The 13,793-nt window shown below is 52.3% G+C and overlaps 1 protein-coding gene across 26 annotated transcripts in view; it reads left to right on the forward strand.

Moving 5' to 3' along the window:
* Window positions 1-13,793, forward strand: part of RPH3AL (rabphilin 3A like (without C2 domains)) — a 105,953-nt gene that overhangs the window by 71,318 nt on the left and 20,842 nt on the right. For 22 of the 26 annotated variants that reach the window (XR_010593841.1, XM_024105911.3, XM_065573221.1 and 19 more), the window contains 2 exons: window positions 6,222-6,335; window positions 7,115-7,288. Coding sequence is in view for 25 of the 26 variants with exons in the window: in XM_024105911.3 (XP_023961679.1) it covers window positions 6,222-6,335; window positions 7,115-7,288 (288 nt within the window). In the remaining variant the exon portion in view is untranslated. The remainder of the gene's footprint in view (window positions 1-6,221; window positions 6,336-7,114; window positions 7,289-13,793) is intronic. The other 4 variants (XM_065573233.1, XM_065573231.1, XM_042857932.2 and 1 more) reach the window with 1 other exon arrangement.

Raw genomic sequence — 13,793 nt, forward strand, 5'->3', positions numbered from 1 at the left:
GTAATCTGGTCCTGAAGTATTGGTATCCCTGCTACACCCTCAACACCTAAAACCAGCTCGGATGCTCTTGATAATGTAAAGCCCACCTGCTGGGATCAGGAGCAGCATCTGAACTCAGGACTGTAAAGCACCACAGCACGCATCTCTATCACTGAAGTTAAAGGAGTAACTCCATGACCCGGCAGCAGTAGTAGGCTATTATCCTCCATGTAGACAACTTGCTAGGAGTGTATGGAACATCACATGCTTCACAAGCATGTTGAAGCAACAGTTCCTAGCTGTGGGGTATTATGTATTCTCTTCTGTATAGGTTCTTATACCACTTTCCTGTATCTGAGCACTTCCAGTCAGGCATTCAGCAAGGTGATCAACATCTGTCATGTGTTCGTTCTCTCATCCTTTCTCTGGGGGAGGGGCGTATCCAGTGCAGTAGAGTTTTAGGTTTTGTTTTCTAAAAAATACATGTGTTAATGTCAGAGACAGCAAGTCAAAGAATTGTGTCTGGCGACTGGAACGGGAGGCGGGGATGTTTGGGATGGTCTTTAGTTCCTGGAGAAGTTAATTGCTCCATCCCCAGGCCACCCCTGAGAATGCCGTGTCTCCCATGCAGATGAGCTTCACCCTTCTTTGTAGAGAGTTCCATTGTGCCAGAGGAGTGAAGTTGTTCACCACGGCCTTCATCCCAGAGCTTGTGGCCATGGCGCACCTGCAAGATTTTACTGACACTTAGAACTGGATTCTCAGCAGAGGCGGCTCCACTCTGCAGTATGGTTCCCCTGTTGGGGTGGCGAAGCCAGGATTTGTTGGGTTTCAGTGCATGCTACAAGGGCCTTCTGGCTACTCAGGCTTCTGCATGAGCGGCATTTACTGAAGGGGGAAAAATTGGAGGTCCCAGAGTTGGGGGATAGGTGTTTATTGTCAGGGCTTAGAAACTTTCTCTGGAAGCCAGAAGACAGCACCTGCCGATCAGAGGGCAGTAGGGGAGATGCTAGTTCTGGGAGCTACAGCTCTAGTGTTCACAGATTTCCTAAGCATCTGAAATGCATGTGGCTCTTGTTGGTTTCATGATTGGTCATAGGGTTCTGAACCACCTCAGTGAAACTGACCCAGCTCTGCTCAGGGAGCAGGCTACGAACCCCAAGATCCTGGCGGTGGAGAGGAGAGAGAGAGGAGCGTGGGAGATGGCAGAGGCTGCTAGATGGAACACTGATGGAGATCTTTAATTACCAAAAGCAGATTAGGAGCTGGGTGTCCATTCTCATTTGAAAGGCAGCAGAGGCCAAATCTAAAGGATTGCTTAAAAACACAGCAGTAAATCTCAGTCTGAACGAGATGATGAAGGACAAAGATAGATATCACAATCTCTGAAAATACAGCCACCCCGAAGACTCCTAGTGATATATCAGCATCTGCTTGAGCGCCAGATTTATGTTGTCTGGGCTCCGCAATGCTCCAGCAACAAGCCAAGCAGACTTGGGAGAAAAATTACTTTTAAAAAGAAACATCAGCACGATGGGTAATATCTGCACTAACAGCAGCAGTGGAAGCCAGAGCAGAGTGGGCTGCTCCTGCCATCAGTGGTGCCTTGCAATCATTAATATCTGTCTCATCCCAAGCCATCCCTCTCTGGCCCATTTAAAGCCAAACAGGGTTGCAAGATAAAACCATCTCGTCTTGATTCATCGGTGGGCCCACCTCAGCAGTCACCTCTTCATAGTGGATGATGTAAAGGAGACGTCTCCCAAATAACCCCTCTCCCCCCCACCTTTCTTTTTAAGTGGCTCTAGGAGGCAGGAGCAGAGATGGAAATATTTGTTAATCTAAACAAAGGGTCCACTCACTTTTCAGCAAAGGGGAGGGGATTTAAGCTACGTATTAGGATAAGCTTCCTAACTGGAAGGGTATTTAAGCTCTGGAACTGGCTTCCAAGAGAGGTTGAAGAATCCCCTCATTGGAGGTTTTTAAGAACAGGTTGGACTAACACCTGTCACAGGTTATTTGGTTCTGCTTCAGCTCAGACGGCTGGACTAGGTGGCCTCTCAAGGTCCCTTCCAGCCCAACGTTTCTGTGATTATAAAAATCAAGCAGGAGGACCTGGAGGGTGGGGTGCCTGAGGGAGTTAGGTGACTGTCCGTGGGAACTACGTGCCTAAATCCCATGGGCTCATTTGAAACTCCCAGCTGGAGGCAATAGAATCAGAATGGACAATTAGCCGAGGCCTGTGGTTTATAGCGACAGGCCTGCGATTTTTCATCCCTGCTTGATTCTTGGGAAAGGTAATGACTTTTCTTAACAAAATAAACCCCCTTGTTTTAAGGCTCTTGGCCAGAAGATCCATCCCTGCTGGTACATTCCCATTTGTAATGCAGTTATGGTCTCCGCTACGTTTGGCTCCTTTCTCAGCAGAATTTATTAAAGCCGATGAGAGGTGCGACCGACAGCTGAAGGCTGGGCCAGTCCGGGAGGGTGAATCGTAAACACAATAAGAGTTGCTGCCATTGAGGAACAAACTGATTGGAATGAGAAAATTGGCTGGCGGGCCGCACTCCCTCTTCAGCTCCGCAGAGCCGTTCTGATCAAGATTGCCCTGTGAAGATAGCTGGCAGCGAGGTCAATTTCTATAGCCTTCCAATAATGCCAGCAGCCAGGTTTAATATACTCGGAGATGATAACTCAAGAAATGCTTTATTTGAGATATTAACATTTTTGTAGTAAAAAAAATTTCATGTCCTACAGCGAGCTGCCTGCACGCGATAACGCTCACAGAGGACCTTGGTGGAACAGTTCAACAGCCTGCCTGCCTGCGGGGAAATATACTAGCCCTTGTCCTGCCTCTGTCCAGTACAATGTAAATCAGTATGTAGCTTTGCAAAGCACGTGTGTTAATCTGAGTGCTGGTGAAAAGTGACAGCCCTGTCTTAGGTACTTTATATCTTCCATTTCCATAGTATGTGAGCATCTCACAGTCTCTGAAGCACTTATCCTTCCAATACCCCAGTGAGGCAGGGCATTTCCACTTTCTCCATTGTACAGGTGGGGAACTGTGGCCCAGACAGACTACGTGACTTGCCCGAGGTGATAGAGGGAGTCAGTGGCAGAGCAGGGAATTGAATCCCAAACTAGCACCCTGACCACTGGGCTCTTCTTCCTCTCTGCAATGGGCAACGATGTCCTTTCTTGATCTGGAGAATAATGACAATGCACAGTTTGGCAGCAAGTCAAGCTTCTCCCTGCAAAGACCTGGGGGGAGGAAGGACTCTCCTGAGGGGACCCATTTACCCTACATGATATATTCAGTCCTTTCTGTACCCTGCGGACAGCTGAACTTTTCCTTGTGCGGGGATGGGGGTTGGGGTGAAATTCTCCCCTGCACAGAGGGTCAGGCTGTGGGCCCATCCGTGGGATTGAACTACTGCATAGATGTAGTGCTGGTTCTCGGCACAGGGCTGAAAGCCACCCACTGTAAGCTTCGTTTTCGGGGCTCACTCGGGTTTCTGGTGAGGGGCAGGCGGAGCTGGGGGACCTGTCTGGGCATTGCTCTCTCTCACCCCCACTGTCCGTGCGTAGCTAGCTTACCCCAAGAGCCTAATCCAGCAAAGCCCAGAGCACCCTTACCTCCCATTGATTTCAAAGGCACTTGACCCCTCGTGAGACCCCGGGCCCTACATCTGTGGCTTGTTAATAAATGTTCTTCCTTAGGCTGGACACATAACTTGTGCCCAGTTCCTTGTACTGGAGTTCTGTAGTCACCTTGCTGGTACCGGCGTTGAGGGACTGGGACACGGCAGCCCTGGATTCTGCCACCAATTTCTTGGGCGATCTTGGGCCAGTTACTTAATCTGTGTGCCGCCGTTTTCCCGCCTTGCCCTGAGGATAATGGTAATTTCTTACCTCGCAGGGGTGACTCCCTGCATGTTTGGCAAGATGCTCAGGTATTATAGTGATAGAAAAGTTTATCAATAAATACCAAAGAGTGTTTTCTTTATGGGGATGTTTCAGCTTGTCACTTTGACTCTCTTAAGGCTGAGACGAGCTAACTTCACACTTGCCACAAGGATTTTGAACCATATTTGAGAATGAGACGATGGTTATTGGGCTGCAGATATACTTGCCTGAATCAAATGAGCAAAAGCCACCCAACCAGTCCAGGAGACAAATCCATCCCAAAGTCTCTGGGCTGGTGTGAGCCAGGAAGGATGGCAAGCAGAGGGAAGCGTTTTGAAGAACGTGCAGCCATGGAGCAGTCTCAACTGGTTGAAGATACACACGCACAATTGGTCAGTTCAGTGTGTAGTCTAGGAGTGCTCTTGGATTCCTCCCTGATGCTGAGCTCTCACATCCTGGCATCCGTGAGTAATGCTTTGTAACATCTCTGCCTGCCTAGGAAACACCATCCCATCCCGGTGACCCACACCAGGCCTCTGTGCTTCACGTTGTTGTCACTACTTGGCTGGACTACGGCAATGTGATATACCTGGTACAAAGCCATCAGCACTTAGAAAACCCCAACCAGTGCAGAAAGCTGCGGCGTGTTTCCCCAGCACCACGGGCTACTAGGAATGTGCCAGACCTGTCTTCCGCTCTCTACGCTGGCTTCCCACACACTATCAAATTAAGGTCAGGGTCTTGGGCCTTCTCTTCAAGGAGCTCCCTGGCGCACTCAGGACATCTAAAAGGTCATCTAAAGCTCTGGGATGAAAACTGCGGTCGACAGCTGTGCTCCTCTGGCCCAGTGGAACTCTGAACAATAAGGGTGATGCTCATTGGTGCAGGAGACAGAACCTTATCTGGGGGTGTGCTGAGCCGATGGAACGAAGGACCATCCCAAACCTCCCCACTTTCCACTCCCAAGTTCAAGGTGCATTTCTTTGACGTTGCCTTCTCTGATATAAACACATAGCAACAGGTATATTTATGTTCAGCCAACCAACCAAACACCCCCTGCCAAAACAAGACACTCCTCTGCACACAATTCTCCTTCTGGGGGAGGATCAGAGAACAGGCGGTATGTGCTAGATTAAGGTGGCTTAATGCATGACTGGATTGTGCTCAGATCGGATACTGCGGTGAAGAGCATGGGAAACCCTGTATAGAATAGAAGTGAATGTGATTGACACTGTAATACAGAGGATTTAACTGGCACTTTTCATCATAGATTCACAAAGGAGAGTTAGGGCTTGTCTACATGTTGACGCTAACTCGAATGGAGGTAGGGTGTGAATTTAAAGCACTGCAGCCGTTCCAGAATAGCTCCCTACGTGGACTCTCCTATTCTGGAATAAGAGTGTCCACACCCAGAGTCATTCAGGAACAGCTCCATGTGCAGACGAGTCCTTGGTATCATCGTCCCCACTTCACCCCCGGGGATCTGGGGCACTGAAAGAGGAAGGTTCTCACAGAAGCAAGTCAGTGGGACTTAGAACCATCCCTCCTGCCTCCCTAGCCTGGTCACCACCCTGCCTGCTGGACTGTGCCGCCTCCTTGGGTGCTTATGCAGCACTTTCATCGCTGTTCATGTACACAGCACGCCACAAATAATAACCGTGGCCCACACTGTGATCCAGAGTGGCACTTCACTCCATTGAAATCAGGGCAGCTGCTTGTGGTGTTCAGTGCGGGTCAGCATGAGGACAGGCTGTGGCCGCGTGGCCCTGTATGTAATCTGTGAGGCCGTGCCACAAACCAGGGGCGGGGGGAGTGCGAAGTGACCGGGCCAGTACTTGAACTGAGTCTGTAACACGCGGCTCTGAACCGTAAAACCCCTCTAGAAAGGAAAGCCCAACCAAGTGTGAATAGCTACGTGGGAGCTACAGGGGAATCGCACCATGGAGGAGGAACAGTCTTCAGCTGTGTGTACACTACAGACCTTACAGCGGCACAGCTGTACTGCTGCAGCTACGCCACTGTAAGGTCTCCTGTGTAGCTGCCCTGTGCCGGCAGGAGAGAGCTCTCCCGCCGGCATAATTAAACCACCCCTAACGAGTGGCGGTGGCTAGGTCAGCAGGAGAGCATCTCCCGCTGCCGTAGCACTGTCCTCACCGGCGCTTTTGTGGTATTGTCACATCCTGACCGACAAAAGTGTTACTGACAGACGTGCTAGTGTAGACAAAGCCCTCAAGTCGTTATGTCCTGTGTTGTCTTTTGGCTCCATCTGGCCCTCTGCAGTAAGGACTGTGAACGTTGGGAATGGTCTGACTCCCCTCCCTCTCTGTCTCTTGCAGTGGTTTCTAGCGACAGCGAGAGCGACTCAGAATTCAGCTCCTCGAGCCTGGATGACAAGTCCTTGTCTGGGGGGCCCAAGGGCTTGAAGATCGGGAAGCATCATGCGGAATCAGGTGAGGAATCGGCTGTTACCCCTGCATGTGGGCATGAAAATGGGTATTGGAAATGTAGCGTAGGGTGACAATTGTTACTGTGCACTTTGGACCAGCTGCTCAGCTGCTGTAAATTGGCGTCGTTCTACTGGCCTCACTTTCCGTCAGCTGAGGGTCTGGCTATCCCCAGGAATTATGGGCTAGTGCAGAGGTTGAGAGCCTGCTCGGGGAAGGATAGAGTCTTCATCATGTGTGTTTGCAGAGTGCATGGCACAGCAGTGAGCCCAACTGAGGCCCTCGAGCATGACTGAACTAGAGTGGTTAATTAATAATAACGGGAGACAGGATGGCTCGGCAGGACTGGCGACGGGAAGGGTCATCCCACCGTGAGGTCGCTGGTTTGCTAAAGGGACCAGCCTCCTGCCAGCTCTCATCCCCCACCCACATGTGGGAGTGCATTGCAAATGTATGGTCTCACGTTAAAACAATGGCACTGCTTTGGGGTTGGCCTCTCCACCCCTGAAGCTGGGTGCGTGCCTGCCTGTTGAGGGGCAGCGTATCATGCCGGGCCAGGGCAGGTCTGGCGCCAGCAAATACAACAGAGGGAGACTGAGCTGGAGATGGGCCCTGCTCGGGTCAGGGGGAGGCATGCTGGCAGGGCAGGGTGTGGGAAGCTGGCCTCGTGTCTGCTCTGTGGATGTCTAGGGCCGGCAACCCAGCCCCTTCCACACCCATAAACCCCAGCAGCTTCCCCAGACTGAGACAGCCCTGCAGCAAACCGCTCCCCTGTGTCTCTACAGCGGCTGGCAGCGACTCCCCCAGAATGCCCAGCGGGAGCACCCACTCCAGCGCCTTCTCGGAGAGCCGCAGCAGCCTGGGCAGCGAGCGCGGGGGAGGCCCGAGTGCTACCGAGAGCTGCCAGAATGACCTGCTGGCGGAGGAGTGTGACAGCGATGTCAGCAGGAGTGCCCCCGGTGAGTGAAAAGCCTCATCGCCCCCAGGCCGGCTTCCTCTCTAGAGCTCATGGCACAGCGCCCCTCCCGAGCACCAGGCAGGCAGCCCGGCCCACTGAGCTTAGAGAAGGCTGCCGAGAAAACCCCCATGCGCTTCTAATCGGAGTCCGTGCCCAGCATTGTCAGAGAAGCCGTGTGGCCCTTGCGCAGGGTCAGAGAGGCCCGGGGTTTAGTGGCCAGATGCTGGGTGGTGTTGGTGGCCTATGATATACAGGAAGTCAGACTGCATTATCTGGTGGCCACTTCTGGCCTTGAACTCTATGATTCTAAGTCTCTTGTCCAAGGTCATGGCTGACTTTCAGGCTGTTCCTCACACTAGACTTTCCCCCTAGTGACGGGACTTCCACAAACACCCCTACGTTTGCCCATTAAATCCCAGCATTTGCAGCATGGATCTGAACTTTGATTGAAGCAAAGTGCAAATCCAGGTGTTTTACAGGGAAATAAAAACGCTTTGTATATGTCAGGCTGGCTCATAAATTAAAACATGTCACTTCCCGGCCCTCTGCAGTGTAAACTCGACCTCCCCACTCCATCCCCAGCCAGCTCAGAGGAATTAAGTGAGTGTAAAAGCAGATCTGCACACTGCTTTCACTTCTGATCTGGAGCAGCTGGAAGCAATGCATATATTTTCTCTCTGCAGTTCACATTTATATACACAGTAACCCCGGAGGTTGTCATTTAACACCTCTCCCTCCCAGCTGTTCCTGTCACCTTTCTGGCAACCGTTCCTTTTGGTTCTTGAGTCGGTTTCATGGCTTGTGTGTCAAGGTGCAAATTAGATTTGAGAGAACAGTGAAGGGGTTGATCACTCAGTGCAACATTCATTCCTGTGCCGCCTCCTCCCTGCACTCAGCTGCTGGGGGTCATCAGCTTAAAAATCCGCCCTTCCTGCTGTAAAAAATCTGACCCCGAAATGCCAGGGTTAACCTCTCGCGGTCAGGTGACATATGACGTGTATCTAGGACTGCGACTTTCTCTGGGCTAGTAAAGCTTGAGCCCGGCTAAAATAGGGTGTAGGTGGGATCCGGGCTCAGAAGAGGGGCAGTCAGGTTTGCGGGGCCAACTAGCAAACGTTTTCAAAGTACCTTCTTTTTGGCCTGGGGTCGTTCACCTCCCATTCCTGCCGCAGAACTGTGCGTGCTGGAATTGTTTCATTCAGACACTGGTTCTTTTGCTGGATGAGTTCTTTGCCGTGACCCACATAACTCCGGTGATGGCAGGGCGGGGGGGAACAGCAGCCATTTCCGCACAAGTCTATTTGATTTTTGTGCTTGATTCGATTGTGAACAGCTGACCTCAGGCTGGTGGCCCTGTTGGGAGCAGAATGCAGCATCTCACGCCATCGTGGGAGCCTCGTAGCCGCGAAGCATCCACCCTGTCCCGTGCAGCGGATTGCAGGGGATAGATTAGATGGGCCATTTAAGCAGTGACTTGTGCCACCCGGCATGGCATTTGGAGCACTACTTCCACCATCAGGGCTAATTATACCAGGGATCCCTGTCCACCCTGGCTCCACTGCGGTATGTAGTGGAACGGCAGAGGTGCTGCCGGATGTGCCTGAAGCAAGCCTAATCCAAACGGTATGTGCCCTTGGCAGCACTTGGGTGTGTAGACACACGTGTTATGGGCATGCTGGGGGATCATGCCCCAACAAGTACATCAGCTGTGTCTAGAGCCAACAGGCTCGGGCTCCATTTCCGTCCTGCATTCATGCAGATACCTCAGCGATCCCAGCCAGATACTAAAGGAATTCAGCTGCTTCTGTTGATTGCAAGAGACAATCGGTCTGGCATGGGTATGGTCTGTTTCCTTGGCTGAGTACTTTATCCTCACACCCCCCCGCCAGGCCTCTCTCATTTGAAGGCATTATATAAAACACAATCTGCAGGTTGGGGAAAGGGTTTTTGCTTTAATTTTTAAAGCTCTGTTTTCCTTCCAAAACAATTCTGGTCTCCAACCCTCCAAAAACAATTTTCTCCACTGTGCCCAGATGACATGAGCCTAAAGTGAATGGCTCTGCAAGCCATTAACATGACTGTAGCATTCCCCAAAATAGGGAGACGCTGCAGCAATGTGATGTGTGCAGAGTTTAATGGCAGTCGTGGTACATTATGTATGAATATGGCTGTCAGCAATATACTGTAGTACACACGTGATGTCCTTGTGTTCTATACAACACCTTCATGAGTAGTTTAAATCAGACATTCTATAGTCCATTGTAATAAATGCACCAGCCCCACCACCTCTCCAACCATGTGGTGTGAGGCAGTGGTTCTCAACCTTTCCTGACTGCTGTAGCCCTTTCAGGCGTGTAAAGCCTGAGCCCCACCTCCCGGGGCTGAAGCATGTAACTTAGCTTTGTGGGACCCCCTGTGGCGTGGTTCCCTGGGCAGCTGCCCTGCTTGCCACCTCCTAATGTCGGCCCTGTACTTGTGACTCCTCCCCTCCCCCGCAAACCCATCCTGCGACACCCCCCAGGAGTCGCGACCTGCAAGTTGAGAAACACTGATCTAGATGAGTTGACCTACCCCGTGGAAGACCTCTGCGAACCCCCCGGGGTACGTGTAAGAGACCCACTGGTACCTGTAACAAAGAGAAACGGAGAGCGGCACCAGTGCAGCGGCCCTTAAAGAATCCCCTGCAGTGTGAAGCAGTGAGCGTGCTACTTTAGACACTCAGGGAGGTCCAATGAGCAGGGCACTGGCCTGGCAGTCAGGAGACCTTATTCCCAGCTCTGCCTGCCCTGTGGAGCTCTGCCACAAACACAGAGTGTAAGTCACTCAGTCTCCCTGTGCTTTGGTTCCCATCTGTACAAGCAGGAGAACAGCCCTGCCCTGGCTCACAGGGGTGTTGTGAGACACTCAGGTGCCACACCAATGGGGCCAGATGAGTACCTCAGCTAGATAGATCTCTGCCTCTTTCCCCTCCCATGCTTTGTTTAGACTGTACGTTCTTGCTGTGTGTCTGGCAGTACCTAACAGAACGGGGCCTCTAGGCCCTACTGTGATACAAATATAATTAATAACTCTTATTAAAGACCATTTCTTCTTAATTTCTCTAGGAAGGGCTGGTGTGGATGGGTTCCTAACTGCCAGACACAGTGTATCATAGTGAAGCATTCCTGCAAAATTCTTTGTAACTATCCACAATCTGCTCCATGCCCCACTCTGCCCCTTATACTGCAGTGCTCCTGGGTGTGACTAGAGTTCAGAGAGAGATGGGGCGTGCAAGGGAGAAAGATCCCAGTTCTTTTAACCGTCTGCACCTTGTTGCAGAATAAGATCCCAGTGGGGGAATTTATCTATCGCTTTTCTAAAAGTCTCCATAACACTCTAATGGTACCAATTTGTGTCTCATAGCAGTAGCTCAAGTGTTGTTCTTTTTTTATCTTTAATGCAGATCTCATTCTCACCTCTTCTCTAATTCTGTACCAAAGTGCAACTCTCAGATGCCTTTCGCATCCTAAGAACAAATCCCAGGTCGCTATCTTGTTGAAGAGTTCCTGTGATGATTCCAAAGCAATTTTACCCTGACAATCTGTAGCTCTCCCACTCCGGCTCTGGGAAGGGGGAGGGGAGAGGGTTGGGAAGGGAGCATGGCCAAGGGTCTGGTTGTAGGGGAAGACAAGGAACTGGTGAAAAAGGCCATGAACTTCCAGTGTATTTGTAACATTTGTGGCTGACCTTTTCAAAGGCACATCATTTGACTGCCCAATTCCCAGTAAAATTACTGGGTGTCCAGATCCCCTCTGCAGCTTTGAGAATCTGTGCCTAGATCTCTAAATACGGGTCTAAATCTTCAGAAGCAACTAGTGAATTTGGACGCCGCAGTTTTGGGACATCCAATTTGAGATGCCATATAGAGGCCTGGACTTCAGAGAGTGGGTGCTCAACACTTTGTGAAAACCAGGCTCCTGTGAGGCATCTCCAGTTGGGCACCCCAGAACTTACAAGCGGCTCTTGAAAAGTGTGGCCGTTACCTGTATTTCTCTCCACTCTGTGGAGTGAGCATGGTGCAGATGGGAAGGTGCTGCACTGGCATCTGTGGAGGCTGCTGTTAACGGAACGAGGACGGGATGGGTGCGTAAGGCAAGCGTTCTTTGCCACCCCATCGCTCGGGAAGAACCACATGTAGGGGAGAAAGGAGGAGTTCTGTGTCGGTGGCCCATCCAGTCCTCGATCTCTCGGCTGGGAGCAGCAGCAAAGGTACGGCTGAGATTATGAGCTGGACGCTAGCCCAGCAGGAAGTGGCCTTGGACCTTAGGCCGCCTGGTGCCTGCTGGGTGGGCCCTGCTGCCATTCCCAAAGGCTCTCGCAGAGCTGCCTAAATCAGTGGGCTTTTGCTGCTGCAAGTGCCTCTTGAAGCAATTTGTTCCAACAGGTTTGTTTAGCCAGCGGGAGGCTGAGCAAGCAACTGGCTCCACCAGCAGTCCTCCTGTGACAGCCACGGCAGACGCTTCAGTGAGGCGGTGCATGCTGCCAAAGCTTCACGGAGAGAGCGCCCCACTCGATTAGCCAGAGGCAGTTCTGCCGTGCTCTGCTGCTTAAGGGAGCCCGGCGATTCACAGCCAGCCAGTGGGAATGCATTACACCAGCAAACGCACGGACTTCCTTAGTGCACCGGCTGCTGGCCCTGGGAAGCGCAAGCTAAAGAGGAGGGGCGGCTGCAAGGTAGCGCTGCTCCCCCAAGCCCAGGAGAGGAAGGGCAACTGCCCTCTGTTTCCAGCAGGATGTGGAGCTGCATCTTGCCCTGCCGCCCTTTATTGTAGGGCTTCGGTTCTGGCTAGCAGGGTCTGTCTGTCTGTCTGTCTGTCTCTCTGTGATTTGCCATTCCAGTCAAGGTCACCGGGACAGTGGGCAGTAATGGAGTCTGATCCTGAGAACCACTGAGCCCCCACAATCCCTCTGGGAGCTGCAGGTGCTTTTCAGCCAATCTGGAAATCTGGCCCCTAGTGTCAGATGGGGCTGGGTGTGGTCTGTGCTTAGAGGCTAGGGCGATGGGAGCCCCACGGGTACTGGCGCAGTAGGTTGTGGAGTCTTGGGGCTCCTTTTCTCTATGAAATATAACTGTGGTTTAACAATCAGGCTAGCTGGCCCCATGATGCCCACGGCTGCTGATGTTCAGCATCACCTAGCTCCATGGGCTTGGGATAACTTTCCCATAGGGATGACTTCCTTCTAAAACTGCCTACAACACAGTTCATCTGGTGCAGGCTGCAGTCAGAGACAGGCTGCTGGGCTATAGGGACCTTATATTGGTCCGACCCAAGCTGGCATTTCCTCTGTTCCTAGCCTTGAGTGAACCCTGGTTGGCCCACAACTTGGCGCTGAGGGTGACTTGTCTGCACTGTGTGCCAGCTGGCTCAGGTTGCGAACGGTCAAGTGCTGCCTGTTAGGGCCCAGTGCTAGGCCCTTTGTCTTCCCAGAGGACGATGAGGTGGCCTGAGTTCTGGGGAGCAATGATTGGGGGGGGGTTAGGTTCTGCAGATGTACCCTGAGCTGTGAGATGTATTTTATAAATGAAGGGGAGGAAAAAAGCCCCAGTCCAAGCACGGCCCACAGTGAATCTGGCTGTTCTGTGCCAGCCCTGGCTCTGTGGTGCCCTGGGGTTTGCTGATCACCAGAAGGAGGTTCCCCCTGTAGAGGGTGGGCTGTGCAGGGCTCCAGTGGGTTTGTCTTGTGATTCTCATTTTGTCCCCAGCCCTCCAGGAGGGCTAAATTCCACTGGATCCAATGCATGGGCGGCGCATATCGTAGGGTGGGGGAGGCTGGGCCTCCCCAAAAAGCCCTGCATGGCCCCACCCACGCTCCACCCAGAGGCCCCTCCTGCTTGCCCTTGGCCCCAGCCCAGGCAGTCTGCTCATCTTCCAAGAAGCCGGCTGGGGCGAGGGCAGCCACCACCAGCCTGTGGCTGAGACTTGCAGTGGCTGGGGCCGCCCAGCGCTGTGGGGGCCCTGGACGCTGTGGCCGTGCTGCCTGCCCTGTGCTCAGGGGACACTTGGGGGGCCACACCTCCCACGCAGCGCTCGGGGGCTGGGCGGCCACATGCTGGCTGGGGGGGAGGGGCGAGAGGCTCCAGCAGGGGAAGCACTCTCAGTGCTGTGCTGTGGCTAAAAGGGGTGATGTGGTCCTTGGATGTGTAAAAGGGACTATCAAGCAGAGGCAGGAAGTGATCTCCTTACACAGCGTTGTTTAGGACACTACTGGAATACTGTGCCCAGTCTGGGGCCTGCAAGAAGAAGGTGGAAATACTGGAGAAAGTTCAGTAAGGACCACGAAGGTGATCTGGGGGCTAGAAATCAAGCCATACAACGTGAAGCGTAAGGAGCTCAGTTTATTCGGTTTCTCGAAGAGAAGGATGAGAGATGGCTTGCTCACCCTGTGTAGGTGCTTGCTCATGGAGAAGAGATCTGATAGTGGGGGCTTTTCAGCCTTGCTGACAAAGGCATAACAAGATTCAATGG

The sequence above is a fragment of the Chrysemys picta genome, chromosome 19 (assembly GCF_011386835.1).
Source record: "Chrysemys picta bellii isolate R12L10 chromosome 19, ASM1138683v2, whole genome shotgun sequence".
Lineage (NCBI taxonomy): Eukaryota > Metazoa > Chordata > Testudines > Emydidae > Chrysemys > Chrysemys picta.